We start from the raw sequence: 15373 nt of genomic DNA, 5'->3' as shown, positions 1-15373 counted from the left end.
CGACTAGCGGTTCTCTTGTTTAAAATTCTGATTCAATAATGTTTTGAGATAGCCTCCTGACATGAATCCGTGTTGACTTATCCGTACAACTCGTCTAGGTAGCATGGAAAGCATGCACCCCAATATTTTCATGTTTTGAGTGGGTGTACAATCATATGTCTTTTGTTATACGGCGACATCACCGGCTTATTGTCATTCAATGGCTTACATTTCTTACATCAGTCACATTCGATACGGCGTAGGATAACATAAGGCGGCATTTGAGAGAAGCAGAGTTATGGAGGGTTTTTGGTCGATCAGGCACGTCGTGCAAGGTTTTCGACAACAACTGCCTTTCGAAATGACCTTGCTAATGCTGCGGGGGTCCATGTTATCATGCAGACGGTACGTAGAAGGCTGCATGAAGGTAAATTGCGGTCGAGAAGACCTTGCATATGTAACCCCTTGACGCATTGACATCGCCAGGCCCGTTTAGAATGGACTATGGAGCTTCACGGTGGACCATGCGACACTGGAGACTGATGAGTCCAGGTTCTGTCAAGACTTCACAGATAGGCGTGCTAGAATCTGGAGAAGACGAGGTAAATGGTTTAAGACTGTAAATATTGCTGAGCATGACCGCTACGAAGGTTGGTTAGTTATGGTGTAGGGAGGCATCAACTGGGGTGAACGGACCGACCTGGGTATGCTGAATAGAGGCACATTGACAGGTTAGCGATACATAGACGACATCTAAGACAACCAGCTAGGTTATGTTGTATGCTGGAGCAGTCGGCGATGAGATCATTCTAATGGACACTGGTGCTCGCCCCCGTAGGAACAGGGTGATCCAGGACTACCTAGAGAGGGAGTCTATTCAGCGTTTGGAATAGTCAGCTCGCTCACCTGACTTAATTCCAATAGAACACATGTTGAATGAGCTGCAGGTTAGAAATTCAGCTCGTCATTTTTTTGCAACCCAGAACCATCCAGGAGCCATACCTATTAGAACGATCAGAAACCTAAAAGAGAGCTTGAGAAGGCGCTGTCAAGCTGTTATTGATAGTCACGGACCACACACAGAGTATTAAGTCTAAAACTGTAAACAAAAATACAAATTTAACAAATTTGGAAAAAACGCTGCATGTTCTGAAATCTTTAAAGAGTGGGTCATCCTCTTCTCTAGCACAAAATCAGTGTAAAACTCATTTATAAGGTTAAATTTGTCCTTCAGCTGAATTGATAAAACAGAAAATCAACATTTAAAACCTTTCGCACAGCGTTAATAAAATAATGCCAAAAAAAAATTCACACTCAAACATATGGTGTTCTGCAAAAGTTGAGTAGTATAATTTGAATTTTTTGTTAATTTACTATAATGCAGTTATAAACTGACATCTGTTAGAAATCTTATAACTTCCTTAAAGGAATTTAACTTACTACTTAAATTAAAATTTTAGAATTATAAAAAAAAAACTCAATTATTTTCAATCTTCCTTTAATTACTATATTTTCCCATTAAATGTTTCCACTGTTTATATCAATATACCTATATGTCAGACCACAAGTACTTTGTTGCAGTATCAGTTTCAATTTTCACATCAATAGCGGAAACAAGTCAACTTAAGGATTGCTCTTGACAAGTTGTTGTGCCGCCAATTAGTTATTTAATCACTTCATTAGATAAGCAATACAAACCGAAATTTTATTTTTGAGTGATTTATGTTATTCCTGGCATAAATGCATATAGATTTTAGTTACCTCTTGTTCAAAAGTATTTTATCTTTCGGCCATTGATATTTTAATTCACCTAACATTTCAGCTGTTCTGTCAGTTGCGCCACTGCAATGATAGCCCAGTTTATTTCACTATAAAAGCATAACATCACTTGTGCATGTGAAAATCATCACGAAACTCACCGTACATATCCAGTAACGCAGGAATGTGCAAACTACGTGAAAGTAGCGCCGAATCTGTGCAATTCTATGGCCAAAACGAATAACACAGTAAGTGAACGAACCAAAATATTTTATTCTAAATCAAATTTAAAGAAATGAATAAGCGCATACGGCTGCTATGACATTATACTTTAACCAGCATTATATTTTTTTTCAAGAATATTTCTACTTCTTTAGATCATTCGTGAGAAAGACAATCTGAATACCATTTTGAAGGGGACTTTTGTGTTTTCGTCAAATAAATATGTATATTTAACACATTTAAAACATTTTCTTTTTCATAAATATGAATACCTAAGTGTATAATACAAGTGTCGTATAACAATAAAAGGAAGCTGGTAAAAAATGATTTAGCTACTTTTAATGAGATAACTGCCGTTGTTTCAGTACGTCATTCACGAATTCGGCGTTACCTCGTAAAAATGGTCTCAGTTAAGTTTTATCTGCGAATTTAAGTGTAATATGACACGAGTAGATTGGAAAATGTCTCAGGTACACCGAATATAAAAAGTCATAAAGTAATATGTACTTTATTGTATTTAAAGGAGATATTAACGAAACTAAAAAATCGCCAGCAATAAGCTAGTCAGATCTCATTGTCACGAATGATGGTCATTGGGTTTACTTTTATATGTTTCTACATGATCATTTTAGTGTTTTACTTATTTAACCTTTTGTAACCATGACAACTGTTAGAATTTCACTTGGCGGGGATTCATTTTATTTACACTGTCTCGTTTATAGGAACATGATGGGGCTAAGAGTGAGGTTTGGTGCACCATTAACCGGTTTAAACTCCCCAGCAGTCATTATTATGCTGCTGACCGTTCCAAAGCGGCGCCCCACTGTGTTCCTCAGATGTATGTCTATGTTGTTTCGTACTGTTTTGGTGACACTTTTGCTTGTGTCCCTTGTTGTTTTCTCGTCTACGGTAAGTATCTTCCCCATTGCCTCTAGTTTTTATTTCTTTGATTACCCCCCCCCCCACCATCCCCCGGTCTCCTGTCCCCTTCCCCTTTATGGGCCTATTATTCTTTTCTTTTAATTCCTAATCAGTTATTATTATGTAATAACAATTATGTATCATTTAATGATTAACATGTCCGTGCTCTGTCTTTGCCCTGTCCTGTTTTTGTTTGGGGTCCGCCTGGGCTCCTTGCCATTGGTTCTTGTTGTTGGGTCATATGGGGGTTGCGTTCATTGAACGCCGCCTTCCTTGTTGATCTTGTTTATCATATTTTGAAAAATAAACATTTTCATGAAAATATTTTTGATGAGGTATAAAGTATAATGTCTTGGCAACAGTATGTGCTAATTCATTTCTTCGAATTTGGTGTACAGTAAAAAATATTGGTCTATTTACTTATCGCGATGCTCGTTTTAGCCACTAAATTGCACAATTTTGCGTTACTTTTGCACAATTCCTGCGTTATTTGCACATTGCTGCGTTATTGGATATACACGATGAAACTGGTTTCTTTAAACCTAAAACAGCAAATAACGAAACGTAAATTACTGGACAGATGTACACTTCCATACAAAATTAGTGCCAGTATACCTTTCGTTTGTTAGCATCTGCAGAAGCCCCTTGATTTTTTAAGTCCCTCGCACTGCGGGCTTAAATTTAATTGCATCGGCATGTTTCTGCAGGCGTTAATGCACAAAAAGCTATTTTTACATGTGTTGACCTTGAAGCGTGGTACTTTAAACCAATTGAAAAGGCGTGTTAAGTACGCTTATGAACAAGTGAAACTCAATTTAGAATTATGGATATTCTCTTCCTTTCACAATTTCTAAACTGCTTACGTGTTCATTTGGCATGTTTAATATTTCAAAATAAAAAAAAAATAAATCAAAACAAATTGGTTTACATTACTTTCAAGTCAGTATGATATTTCAAACGAGAGTATGTGTATTGTGCCTTTTACTTTTGAATATAACAGGTAAATAACATTTTCTTCTTTAATAACTTTAAAATGAAGCCCGAATTGTTATTTACGGGTTTGCTGCATTTTCATTTTAATTCTGAACATGTTATTTTTGTGTTAAAATGTCATTATGTTAATACATGGATCAAATATAACAATACAAACTTTTTTAAACTTTCAGAATCGAAGGGTAGGTCGTTTTGTGGTCAAAATGTAAAACCTGGTATGTATGAAAATAATTTAACTTTCAAATCTTATTGTCACTTAGACAACTAAAAACTATAAAAAAAAAAAGTCAAGTTAATTTTGTATAATCAATATTTTATTTAAAATATGTACGAGGATAGATCAAAATGTTCTTGGTCCGATGTATTTCCAGTAGTCAGAGAAACAAACTTATGATCTTACTTTTCAATATATCCACCCTCTACATCAATGCACTTCCCCACCTGTGCTCCAAATTGTTTAACCCTTCAAAATAGAACTCTCTATTTTGGTCCTCAAAGAACTCGTTGACCGCCTCCATGACACCTTCATTCCTTCCAAAACGTCTAACACGAAGCTTGGTTTTCAGTTTCGGAAACAGATAGAAGTCAGAGGGGGCCAAGTCCGGAGAATATGGGGGATGGGGAGAATTTCAAAGCCACAGTCAGTTGCAGCAGCCATCGCAACTTGGGATGTGTGAGCTGGCACATTGTCGTGCAGAAGCAGAACGCCTTGTGTCAGTTTGCCCCTCCTTTTACGCGCGATTTCTTGACGCAGACGTCTCAATTCGTCTGCATATTACGTACCGTTTATGATACGACCTTGCTCAAGATAGTCAATCATGATTATCCAATGACTATCCCAAAAACTTTTGAAAAAAATAATCTTCCCTGCTGATTGCACCCTCTTGAATTTCTTCGGATGGGGTGAGCCAGGGTGCTTCCACTGCATGCTCTGTTTTTTTTTGGATTCTGGATCAAAGTGATGTCGTGAAGGTGGTCAATGTGTTTTTTGAGGACCAAAATAGAGAATTCTATTTTGAAGGGTAAAACAAGTTGGATCACAGGTGGGCAAAGTGCATTGATGTAGAGGGGGGATATATTGAAAATAAGACCACTTGTTGGCTTCTCTGACTACTTGAAGTACATCGGGCCAAGAACTTTTCAATCAATCCTCGTACCTATGTTTTGGATATCTTCTGAAAATTCGGAAAAAAACACATGAGCTGATAACATGAATAGTCGAAATATATTAATAAAATTATTATTTCGTTTAATCTACACATTTTAACTACATTTTAATGTTTGTTTCATAATATTGGCTCTTGTTGTTGTTGAAATCGAGTGTGAAGACTAATACATGTATTTTTAATTGTTTAAAGAAAAGAAAGGAGACGTTGCACATCAGCCCCACTATATAAATCTACGAATCTGCAATGTCATATACATGCAAACAGTAATTAGTCTCCACACATGTATTTGTGTTTTTTTTACAGAAACTGTTGTTAAAGTTTGTACTGACGAGGACGTGACAAATGCAAGACGCATCTATATTGATACAATTAGTGTTCCAGTCTTGCAGCATATATCTTGTGAATGTGTTATTACACCGTCCAATCAGTCTACTAATTTTCTTCTTTTGCTCGTCAATCCCCATGGAAAAAGAAGTATTCAGTTTGAAATAAATGACATTGTTTTGGGTGGAACCATTACATACGATTACACAAACATAACAGGGGCTACAAAACTTTTATTGTCAACACTTGAAAACTATAAAAGAAAGGGAGTTTGTCTTAGTATTTCTCCAGGTATGATTTCTATAGAAATTCAGAAATAAGAATATGTACTTACTTTCGAAGTAAAGAAACAAGAGTGTATTACAACAAGGCTTTTAAGCTTGGATAATATATTCCTGTAATGGTTTCTACACTTGGTGTTCTCTTACTGTTAAAAAAAAACCTTAAACTTCGATCATCGGGGCTATAAAATACAATTTTTTATAAAGGGTATGTTAATTTTACATCTAATTTTTTAGTTTTAAATGTAAATGATTTATTGTTAACGATTTTTCCCAATTTATTTGAAATGTTCAATATAGATATCATGAGCAATTAACTATTATAATAATATTACAGACATCATGTCAATATTTATTTAAATGTTAAAGTTATTATTTTCATATCTATAATTAAAACAAGCTTCGGTTTACAAAATGTATATCACATAAGGGATTTTATACAGACGCAACATTGTTTTATACATATATAAATTATATGTATATACAATTATAAATCTTTTGTAGAGGGAGAAACTAGATTTAACATTTCTTGTGTGAGTAGAGCTATAGGGACAACAATTCAAACCAGCACTGCTAATATTACTCGAGGGAGTGAACCAACAGGGAGTGAAGCAACAGTGAAAGTGCCCATTTATGGTATGTTGAAAATGATTAAAATTTAAAAGTATTTTGAAAATATCATTTGCAAAAAATTATATATGTTTATTAATTAATTAATTAAATTAAACAAGGCAGTATGAAGGACGGATGTATCTCCTGCTGCAGTACAATTTTTAATTTTTGCTCCGCCTTTAAGTATAACTTTGACCTTCGGTGAAGCAACCTGGGTATAGATCTGGTTGTTGCGATGCGACTTACACATCGTCTAATTATGGCAATCTCTTGCATTAAGGTTATTTAAAAAAAATAACTTTAAAAGTTATAGAGCGGACACACGAAGAGACTGACAAACGGACGGACGAAATGTCGCATTTCTATAATCCCTTTCTGGCTACGCGACAGTGGGCTGAAAATGATAGAGATAATATTCATTTAAATATAAGATATGTATTAAAGATAGTTCATAGCAGATTTCTTTTGTAAATTAATTATTGCATAAAAATCTTAAAACATTTTTTTAAATTTCAGTATAGTATCTATGTAACAAAGCTTTAAAAACGGTCAACGTCATTTTATCTTTAATTTGCATAGATTGAGTATGTTTTTTTCTTCTTCTTCTTTTTCTAACTTTCTAGACATTATAATACCAAGTGTGATTTGTGCCATGCTGCTTGTGATTATATTATGTCTCCTCGTTTACATAAGAAGGTAACATTATACTGATTTTAGTTAATTCACGCTGATGTGTTTTTCTAACAAAGTAAAATGATCTCTTAAGATAGAATTTTCTAAGACATGTTCATATATGGACTTCGGTGTACGTATATCTGGCAATTTCAAATTTATTCTTAAGAAATGAAAAAAAAAATGAAATAAAAGTTGGTTTATTAATTATAACTAAAATTTGTGTTGAATGATACTTTAGTTTTATTATGCTCATTTCCACGGTCAAGTTTGCCCGAATAAGCTATATATTTCAAGAGATTGTCTATTGTATTAGTGACACACGTGTTTATTGATAATGCTAATTAATTAAATAACATGTATGTAGTATTTGAGTTGATTACCGTTATATACATAAATAGATCTAGTTCCCAAATACCAATAAAAAATAATCGTGTAAATTTTGTATTTATTATTAAGTTTTCCAGATTTAATAAAACATTGTTTCAGACCGAGACGTCAGAATCAGACCAATCAGCTATCGGATGAAGTTCCCAATACATTACAGCTATCAGAGATAGATACAAGTGCTGATAATGACAAAGTCCATAGAAATGACGGAAAAGCTGCGATTGAATCTTTCAACTCATACGAACGATTGAAAATCTATGAAAATCAAAATTGTATAGACGAGGTATATGAACAACTTGATATTGATAAAGTTTGAAGCCAAACTTATGAACTTTATTTTTACACCAAAATAGTCACGATTGGGACGTATTCAATGTAATCAATACAAATAACTGGAAAGTTTGGTGTATTTTGATTCTTTCTTTTTTTTTTGGCAAGAATAATTTAATTCATCTACAGCGTAGCAGTCCAATGAACTATAAAAAGGGACATACTCCCCTTTCAATAATACTTTATCCAGAAATAAAACATGAAATCCATAATCTTAAAAATCGAAATACATTTACACACTTAACACTTGTAAAATGAAAATTTATACATCATATATCGTAACAATGGCAGTTTAAACAGTAAAAAACAATTGTAATCAACAATATGATACTTTTGCAGTAAATTAATAAAATATATGTAACTGATCACCAATCATTTTAAACATTATCAAGTAACAGGGGAGAATTGCTGGTGCCTTAAAAGATTACAATTTCAACAATCACACAAAATTATATGACAATTATAGAAACCCCATACCTCACTACCATAACAAAAATGGGTAAAATAAGTTTATCTAATAAATTTAAACAATAGCTAAGCGTAAGACAAGGGAACTTCACTAGATACGACTTTAATTTGAATAAACCTTTTAAAGACTGGCGTGATCCCATAGCATTTGCATGTTAAATATCATTATCTTTTATCTTTGTTTGATAGAGTTCAATTTGATATAAAAACAAAATTAATACTTTTTGATATCATAGTAGTACCAATATTACTGATTGGTTCAGAGATCTGGGGCTATTTTATTGCAAAAAAGTTGATAAATTACATATTAATTTTTTTTAAGCATTTTACGTGTTAAACATCAGACTCCGAACAACGCAGTACTTGGAGAACCTTGTAGATTCCCTTTAACAGTTTTATGTCAAAACAGAGCATTAAAATATTGGATAAAAATAAAAAAACAAACTATACCACAATTGTTTAGTATACATGTAGTGATCAAGTAAATAACTTTAGAGAACCTTCTTGGACTAAATGTATTCACAACTTTTCAAATTATATAGATAATATATAGTATTGTGTGTTTGCCATATGTATATTTATGTTTGTATTGTCAAAGGCAGATCTGATATCTGCCGAATTGCAAATAAAATTTTGACTTGACTTGACTTGTTAATTTAAACATTAAGTTGTTACATCGTAATAACGTGCCCGGTGTCAAATAAAACAACATGCCACAAAACTACCCTTAACATCTTGAGCCACGGAAAGCAACTAATAGATATCATTATCACAGCCGAACAGTAAGAAACAGATTTCGAGAGCGCTGTTGTACAATAAAGTAATGCACGGTTCGAGTTCAAAAACACAGGAATATAATGACCACGGCCAATAGACCTGGGCGATTAACTACAAAACATTTGAACGATAAACCGTATAAAGTATGGCTTGTTTTACAACTGTTGTATTGCCATGATAATCAAGTATTGATAGCTTTTGATAGTTTTTTAATTATCCTCCTAGGTAATTGTGTTAAAAATGGGCAAAACTACATGTCCGTTGTCTCATGACTGTACCTTAATATGATAAACGCGTAAACTAAATTTCATATTGATACCATTCCTAGTTTTATATTCATTCTACATAATAGGTAATTTTGACAAAAAATCTACATAATAAGGGGCTTACCCTTAAAATATTGCTTTCAGAATTATGCCTTTATCATATAATTATTAGTATTCCATGTCTCGTGTTAATATTTATTTTATTTCAAGCTTACCTCTGTTTAACTGTAATATATCAGATGATTTTATTCTGATAAACTACTAGTAAAATCTATAAAATATAATTTTCACTATAGCCACACTAGATCTGAATGCGTCTGAAAAGAATATCAATATTAAATGGAATAACAGGCAAAGATAAATGCCCTCATACGTAAATTTTGCTTTTTTTAGGAAAAGAAAGTTGATGTCATCATATATCATGTTAAAAATCTAACAAAATTAGAGAAATTTAACAGAACTTTATTTCAAAATTGATGATGTGATGTCATGATGTAATAAATTCATAAAGGATAATGCGCGACGTTACGCGGCAAAATCAGTAAAAAAACAACTTAAAATCACTTAAAAGCATAAAATAAGAAAGAAAATTTATTTGTTTTACATATCAAATTGAAACATATTACTTTCGTGAACACCAGTTGAATATTCTATTTTCACTCGTGGTTACGCCAACCGAGAAAATATGCACCTGGTGTTCACTCAGTGAAATTTATTTTAATCTAGCTAACATCAAGCAACACAAACAAATATCCTCTATATAATTGGTTTTACATGACGAAGACAACAACGACGCAGCAATCATAAAAGCTCGACTTTTTTTCAGATTTTTTTCTTCGGTACTGACGAGCAAAAATTGGGGATATGAAAGTGTATCTAATGTTTGACTTCTAAAGTCCGTGAATTCTATGTTGAGTATTTAATGTCCATGTATAAAAATTTACAAAACGATGTATATATATGGTTCTTGTTATAGCTGTTTTTGGGCATAAAACAACAACAACAACAACAATTAATTATCTATACATTATCAAGTCGTCCACAACTCATTGTCTGATAGTTGTGTATGCGTGTTTTTATGTTTTTCTCATGCAAATTAGTTTCACAGGTATATCACAAAAAAAATCTTCTTTTTGTTAGAAACATGTCATTCCTTGACAAAATGTTAATGTTTACAAAGAACACATCTGTTCTATCGGATATAAGGGTTTTTTTAAATAATTTACATTGGAATATAAGTTTACAAATACATGTATCAGAAAACAAAGTTTATTTCCTGTAATAGCAATAAATACACAAACAAATCAGTTAGAGTAATAGCCAAATAATAAATTATGGCAAGTGACATTTTGCTTATTATAGTGTTAAGTCAGCCAGCAGGCTTCGCCAGATAATAACAATCTTGTCAAAACGCCTATGATAATCATAAATACAAATTTTATTTATGTATGAATTCAAATTCATTATCTAAACTTCCTTACTGAATTTTATGATTGCTAGAAAAATATAATATATTTCTCAAAGCTTATCAATTTTATACATACAAAGATTTATGATATAAAGTCATGAAGAACATAAAATTGTAACATAAGACTTTCATTTAATTAGAAGATTTTAAAGCGTTTAAAATTACCAATTTTTTATTGATACCACCGAAGTTTACATAAGAAGTCAATCTTCCTGTTTCAACTCTGTTTACAAGTCCGATCATATGGCCTCTGAACCCTGATGTTCCCTTTAACGAAGTATTCAAGTATGGCATGCTCTTTCATTTTTACATTCGATCTTGGACATTATAATATTTTACTGTAATATATCTCAGATTCGCCATTAATTCAGAATTTCTTGTAACGCATAACCAAACGTAATTACATGCATTATGACTACACTTATGAAGAATCCGACAAAGAATGTTACCAACCAAAAGAGAAGAAAGTTGGACATACCAACGACGAACTCGTTTTACATTGAATGCAATGAGCTTTGTTAGCTAAAACTCTAACACGGGAGTATTATATAAATTGTTAAGATACATAAAAAAACTACACAAGTGTTTTTATAAAAACGAGCATTTGGACAAACAGTACACACAATAAAGCTACTGGAGTGTTATTTGTTATGGAATGTGCTTTTGAAGCCCGTTGAGAGCCAGAGCAGTTCTGGTTCCCACATGTTTTACATTTCTCTAACAACGGAACCAGATTTGTCCAGAATTCTACACTTGATGCGGCAAAGTAGTTCTTCACGGACTTTGACGTCATATTTGATGAAAATTCTAAATATGCTTGAGAGTTGACATCATACTGTGGCCAAGATGGCACGCCTTTAACGTCGTTCTCCACTGGTAAATTTGGATTCCTGAAAGAAAATTAAGTTTTAATTATTTTTACTCCCACACATTATACCCAGTAAAGATTACTTCCGATGAATTGAGAATGATATATAATTAAACGTTATTCAACTTGTTGAATTGTGTGCTAGTATAGTACATGTATATTAAATATATAAAGTGGATTAAAGATTTTACAAATTAAGTAGCTTTTTTAGAATGAACTATAAAGCGTAGTTACCCCGTTTTAGCAAAGTTGGTCCACAATCTCATTACGATCCCAGAGACTTTCATATCAGCCGGCGGAATTGTAACCTTCGAATCTAGAGGCAACCCTGACGCAATTTTCATTGCATCTGGCAGTCCAAACACATAAGGTAATTCCATAGCATGTTTTGATCCTTTCAGCCAAAGAGGTGTGGGATCCAATAATGGCTTCTGATCAAAGACATAAAAATATGACGTTCCGTTATTTTTCCTCAATGTATGATGTTTCTTTAGCACGTTTATAGCTGGTACAAAGAAAGAGACATCCGACCAGAAGTCTATTATTCTACCTCTAATTAGTTCAGCATCATCGGGTCTTGACCAGTCAATGTATTGTTGTATGACGGCTTCTTTCAGAACCGGTGATGCCGAAGCACCATACATTTGAAGCAGCATTGACGGAACAAACTGGTTTTCAAAAATACTTCGCGATATCCCTTTAGCAATATCTATACCAAACCCTTTATATTGTTCCGCTATCTTAGTTATCACTCCTGCACCTTCTTTGCTCTGTACTCCAGATAGAAAGTCAACCTCTGAAAAGAATTCCAGGTATGCAGATCTATCATTACCTTGTTTAGAAAATGTTGCAACAGGGTTTTCCATGATATATGCATTGTCTACTACTGGCCTAAAACGGTTTGTTACCAGATCTGCAGCGTCTTTTGATTGGAGACACACAAGAATGTCATCGTAACGCTTCATGTCACATTTAACTTCTGATATAAATTCTTTAAACATTTCAGCCGGGTTATATTGTTGTGCCCATTGGGCCAGTACAGATCCACTTTGTGTTATTATCCGCTGGAACAGTCCTTTGTTTGTAGGATTCATAACGTGATACAGAACACTGGCCGCACCAGCTGAATTACCAAATAATGTGACCTTTCCAGGGTCTCCACCAAAGGCAGCAATGTTATCGTGAACCCATTGGAGTGCAAGTTTTTGATCCCATAAGCCTAAATTACCAGAGGATTTTGTGCCGTTACTTAAAAATCCAAAAGTATTGAGACGATAATTAACTGTCACAACAATAACGTTGTGAAATGCACTCAATTTGTCACCCGAGAATACCTCAGAACCGCTTATCGAAAATCCACCGCCATGTATAAATATCATCACTGCATACTTCTTATCAGAAGACACTGTTTTACCAGGAATAAATACATTCAAATGTAAGCAATCTTCGCTCATTTGGAAGTATCTGATAGGCGGATTCGCAACTGCACTCTGCATGCAGTGTGGCCTGAAAAATGTGGCATTATATGGTGATTCTAACGTGCCGTAAGCTTCAGGTCTGAGAAATCGTCTTTCACCAACTGGCGCCTTGGCGAATGGAATTCCAAGAAATTGAGATACACTTTTAGTGTGACCGTTAAATTCCACGTTTTCACTTTTGCCGTTTAAACTTCCAATGTTAGTTGTTATACTTATTTTTGAACTTTTCACTTCCGGTATGTGTAACACAGTTATAGATAGCAAATACAGAAATGTCAGAATCCCCATTTTATTCTTCTTTATAATATAACATACATCCATCTTTAACCAGTTTCGATACCTATGAAAAACTCTATACTTAATATGATGCACGTACTGTTGAAGTGTCTAATAAGTTCTGTTTGTAATGAACTTGGCACAGAGTCAGAATATCACTTATGAGTATAATTAACCTATCTACTGCCGCCTGTGTTCTGTTTCCTATGCTCGTTTATTTGAATCCATCTGTGACTCATCCCAGGTGGTTCTGTATTGGAATGATAAAACATGAATAAGGTATAAACAAGTATAAACAGTAATTATTGTGCATAATGAAATTCATTTATTGCTTCGAAATGTTTAAAATATGTATACTAAAAGTTGGCAATTTGCAACTATATTTAGGTTAGCATCATTTTTTTTTGTTATTACAGAAGATTACATATGATTACATATTAAATATAATCTCAATAAGCATCTTGGAAACATCTGGGGCATCATGGAAAAACAATGGTTGCCATTATCATAACGATATATTTTATCTTAAAATAGGACCATTGATATACCACATCAAATATATACACTCCTACATATATACTTAATCTTATATCAAGTGTTTCCTGTTTATGTTTATAGTGTTAAAATACCAGTGTTTTGTACTAGATCAGTCAAGGTCATAAAATATTGAATAAATATTATTCTTGACATTTATATGTAGGTTTTGGCCACACCCATCACAATTATGCACAAAGTTTACATAAATAAAGTCAAAGAACAGTTCTTACCTCTACTTTTATATCCAGTGTATGTGTTTTTCCCCTAAGTATTTGCTTCGCTAATGAAAAAATAAAAACAGATTATGTAGTCACTTGAAGTTTTTTTTTTTTTTTTTTTTTTTTTTTCTTCAATTATTTATGTAACTTCCTTCATCGCCAGATAAATTTACTTTTCTCCATACATCATCACAGCACTTGTTTATTAAACCGTCCAAAGCGAAAACAATACATTATCATAAACGAATGTCGTGCTAACCAGAAGTAAAAATAATTGACAATAACACATAGCATGGTCTTTAAGCTGCACTTGTGGCAGAGTATTTAGCTTTAGCTATTAACTTAAAGCATGATTTGTTGGTGAATATCGTGCTACGGAATATTAATAAGCGATGATGCTGTAATATCACGTGTTCCCAAGATCTAGTTATATTCAGTGCGGGACAGAATGTTTAATTCCAACTGCGTAGTTTTAAATGGCATGAAAGAAAATATAAAGATCAAATCAAACGATAAAAGAGGGATCATCGAACATACATTTTACTTTATTGCTTTAAGGTGCCAGTAAAATAACTAGGCCAGCCTGCTTACATATCTAGGTCTGTATACATGTAGTAACAAATGTATAAACGTGCACTTCAAAATGCTTGATTTTCTAGAAATCAAATCATGTTTCATTTTAAATCAATTGAAAAAAATTGTTTATATATAATTTATATACTGCTGTAAATTATAAGCATATATATTGTGTTACACAATGAACATAACTAATATTTATAGAAAAGCTATAGAATATATTGTGGTAGATCTATCTATTTCCTACTCGAGCAGACGAAATCAACGTGTATATCAGTTACGCAGGAATGTGAAAATAACGCAGAAATTGTACAATAGTAACGCCAAATCTGTCATGCACATGTATAAGGCCAAAATGAGTAGTACAGTAAGCAAAAAATCAAAATGGCCGAATGTCAATGAAAAGAGTAACTCGTAACAAATAAGAAATAACTAATAACAGATAACAAAATATAAATAACAAAAAATGTCCCTCCAGAGCTTCCATAGGTTTTGATATTCGGTATACCAAAGATATTTGCCAACAACTTGTGTTTTATAATTCTAAAACAAAGAAAAAAGACACTATGTGATATGAGATAACTCCTATTACGTATATTATGAACGAGGCAGTAACTTGTATATTATTGTTATATTATACAGGTAGGTCGGTAAATGTTTAGCTAGGTATGCCGAAAAACAAAAACTTCTTTCATAAAAATAGGTGTGTGTTTTTACATACATTGTATCACGTTGCACATAATGGCATTTTATGGCACATATAATACGGCGCTACTGTTGTTATAATTCA

The 15373-nt window shown here is 33.1% G+C and overlaps 2 protein-coding genes across 2 annotated transcripts; one reads left to right on the top strand and one right to left on the bottom strand.

Moving 5' to 3' along the window:
- The first annotated feature begins 3716 nt into the window (after positions 1 to 3716).
- Positions 3717 to 8973, top strand: LOC132752107 (uncharacterized). Its single transcript, XM_060742388.1, has 6 exons — positions 3717 to 3880; positions 4047 to 4088; positions 5346 to 5657; positions 6152 to 6283; positions 6883 to 6955; positions 7421 to 8973. Exons 1-6 carry the CDS (start codon positions 3826 to 3828, stop codon positions 7635 to 7637), a joined length of 831 nt encoding a protein of 276 aa, XP_060598371.1. The 5' UTR covers positions 3717 to 3825; the 3' UTR covers positions 7638 to 8973.
- Positions 8974 to 10415: 1442 nt separating this feature from the next.
- Positions 10416 to 14440, bottom strand: LOC132752105 (cholinesterase 1-like). The gene is made up of 3 exons (XM_060742385.1): positions 14020 to 14440; positions 11733 to 13502; positions 10416 to 11520 (listed from the first exon to the last, which is right to left on the bottom strand). Exons 2-3 carry the CDS (start codon positions 13295 to 13297, stop codon positions 11205 to 11207), a joined length of 1881 nt encoding a protein of 626 aa, XP_060598368.1. The 5' UTR covers positions 13298 to 13502; positions 14020 to 14440; the 3' UTR covers positions 10416 to 11204.
- Positions 14441 to 15373: the final 933 nt, after the last annotated feature.

This window comes from Ruditapes philippinarum, unplaced genomic scaffold, assembly GCF_026571515.1.
Source record: "Ruditapes philippinarum isolate M1 unplaced genomic scaffold, ASM2657151v2 ctg3186_1_1_1_1, whole genome shotgun sequence".
Taxonomy (NCBI): Eukaryota; Metazoa; Mollusca; class Bivalvia; order Venerida; family Veneridae; genus Ruditapes; species Ruditapes philippinarum.
Note: the sequence above shows the minus strand (reverse complement) of the source record. Positions and strands in the feature narration are given on the sequence as shown.

What these genes read in the sequence shown, in the direction of transcription:
- LOC132752107 (XM_060742388.1), top strand. Translation starts at nt 3,826, where the DNA reads ATGATATTTCAAACGAGAGTATGTGTATTGTGCCTTTTACTTTTGAAT. An exon ending in TGGTCAAAATGTAAAACCTG is followed by an intron (nt 4,089 to 5,345) that starts GTATGTATGAAA and finishes TTTTTTTTACAG; the next exon opens with AAACTGTTGTTAAAGTTTGT. An exon ending in CTCCTCGTTTACATAAGAAG is followed by an intron (nt 6,956 to 7,420) that starts GTAACATTATAC and finishes ACATTGTTTCAG; the next exon opens with ACCGAGACGTCAGAATCAGA.
- LOC132752105 (XM_060742385.1), bottom strand. Translation starts at nt 13,297, where the DNA reads ATGGATGTATGTTATATTATAAAGAAGAATAAAATGGGGATTCTGACA. An exon ending in ACCAACTTTGCTAAAACGGG is followed by an intron (nt 11,521 to 11,732) that starts GTAACTACGCTT and finishes ATTTTCTTTCAG; the next exon opens with GAATCCAAATTTACCAGTGG.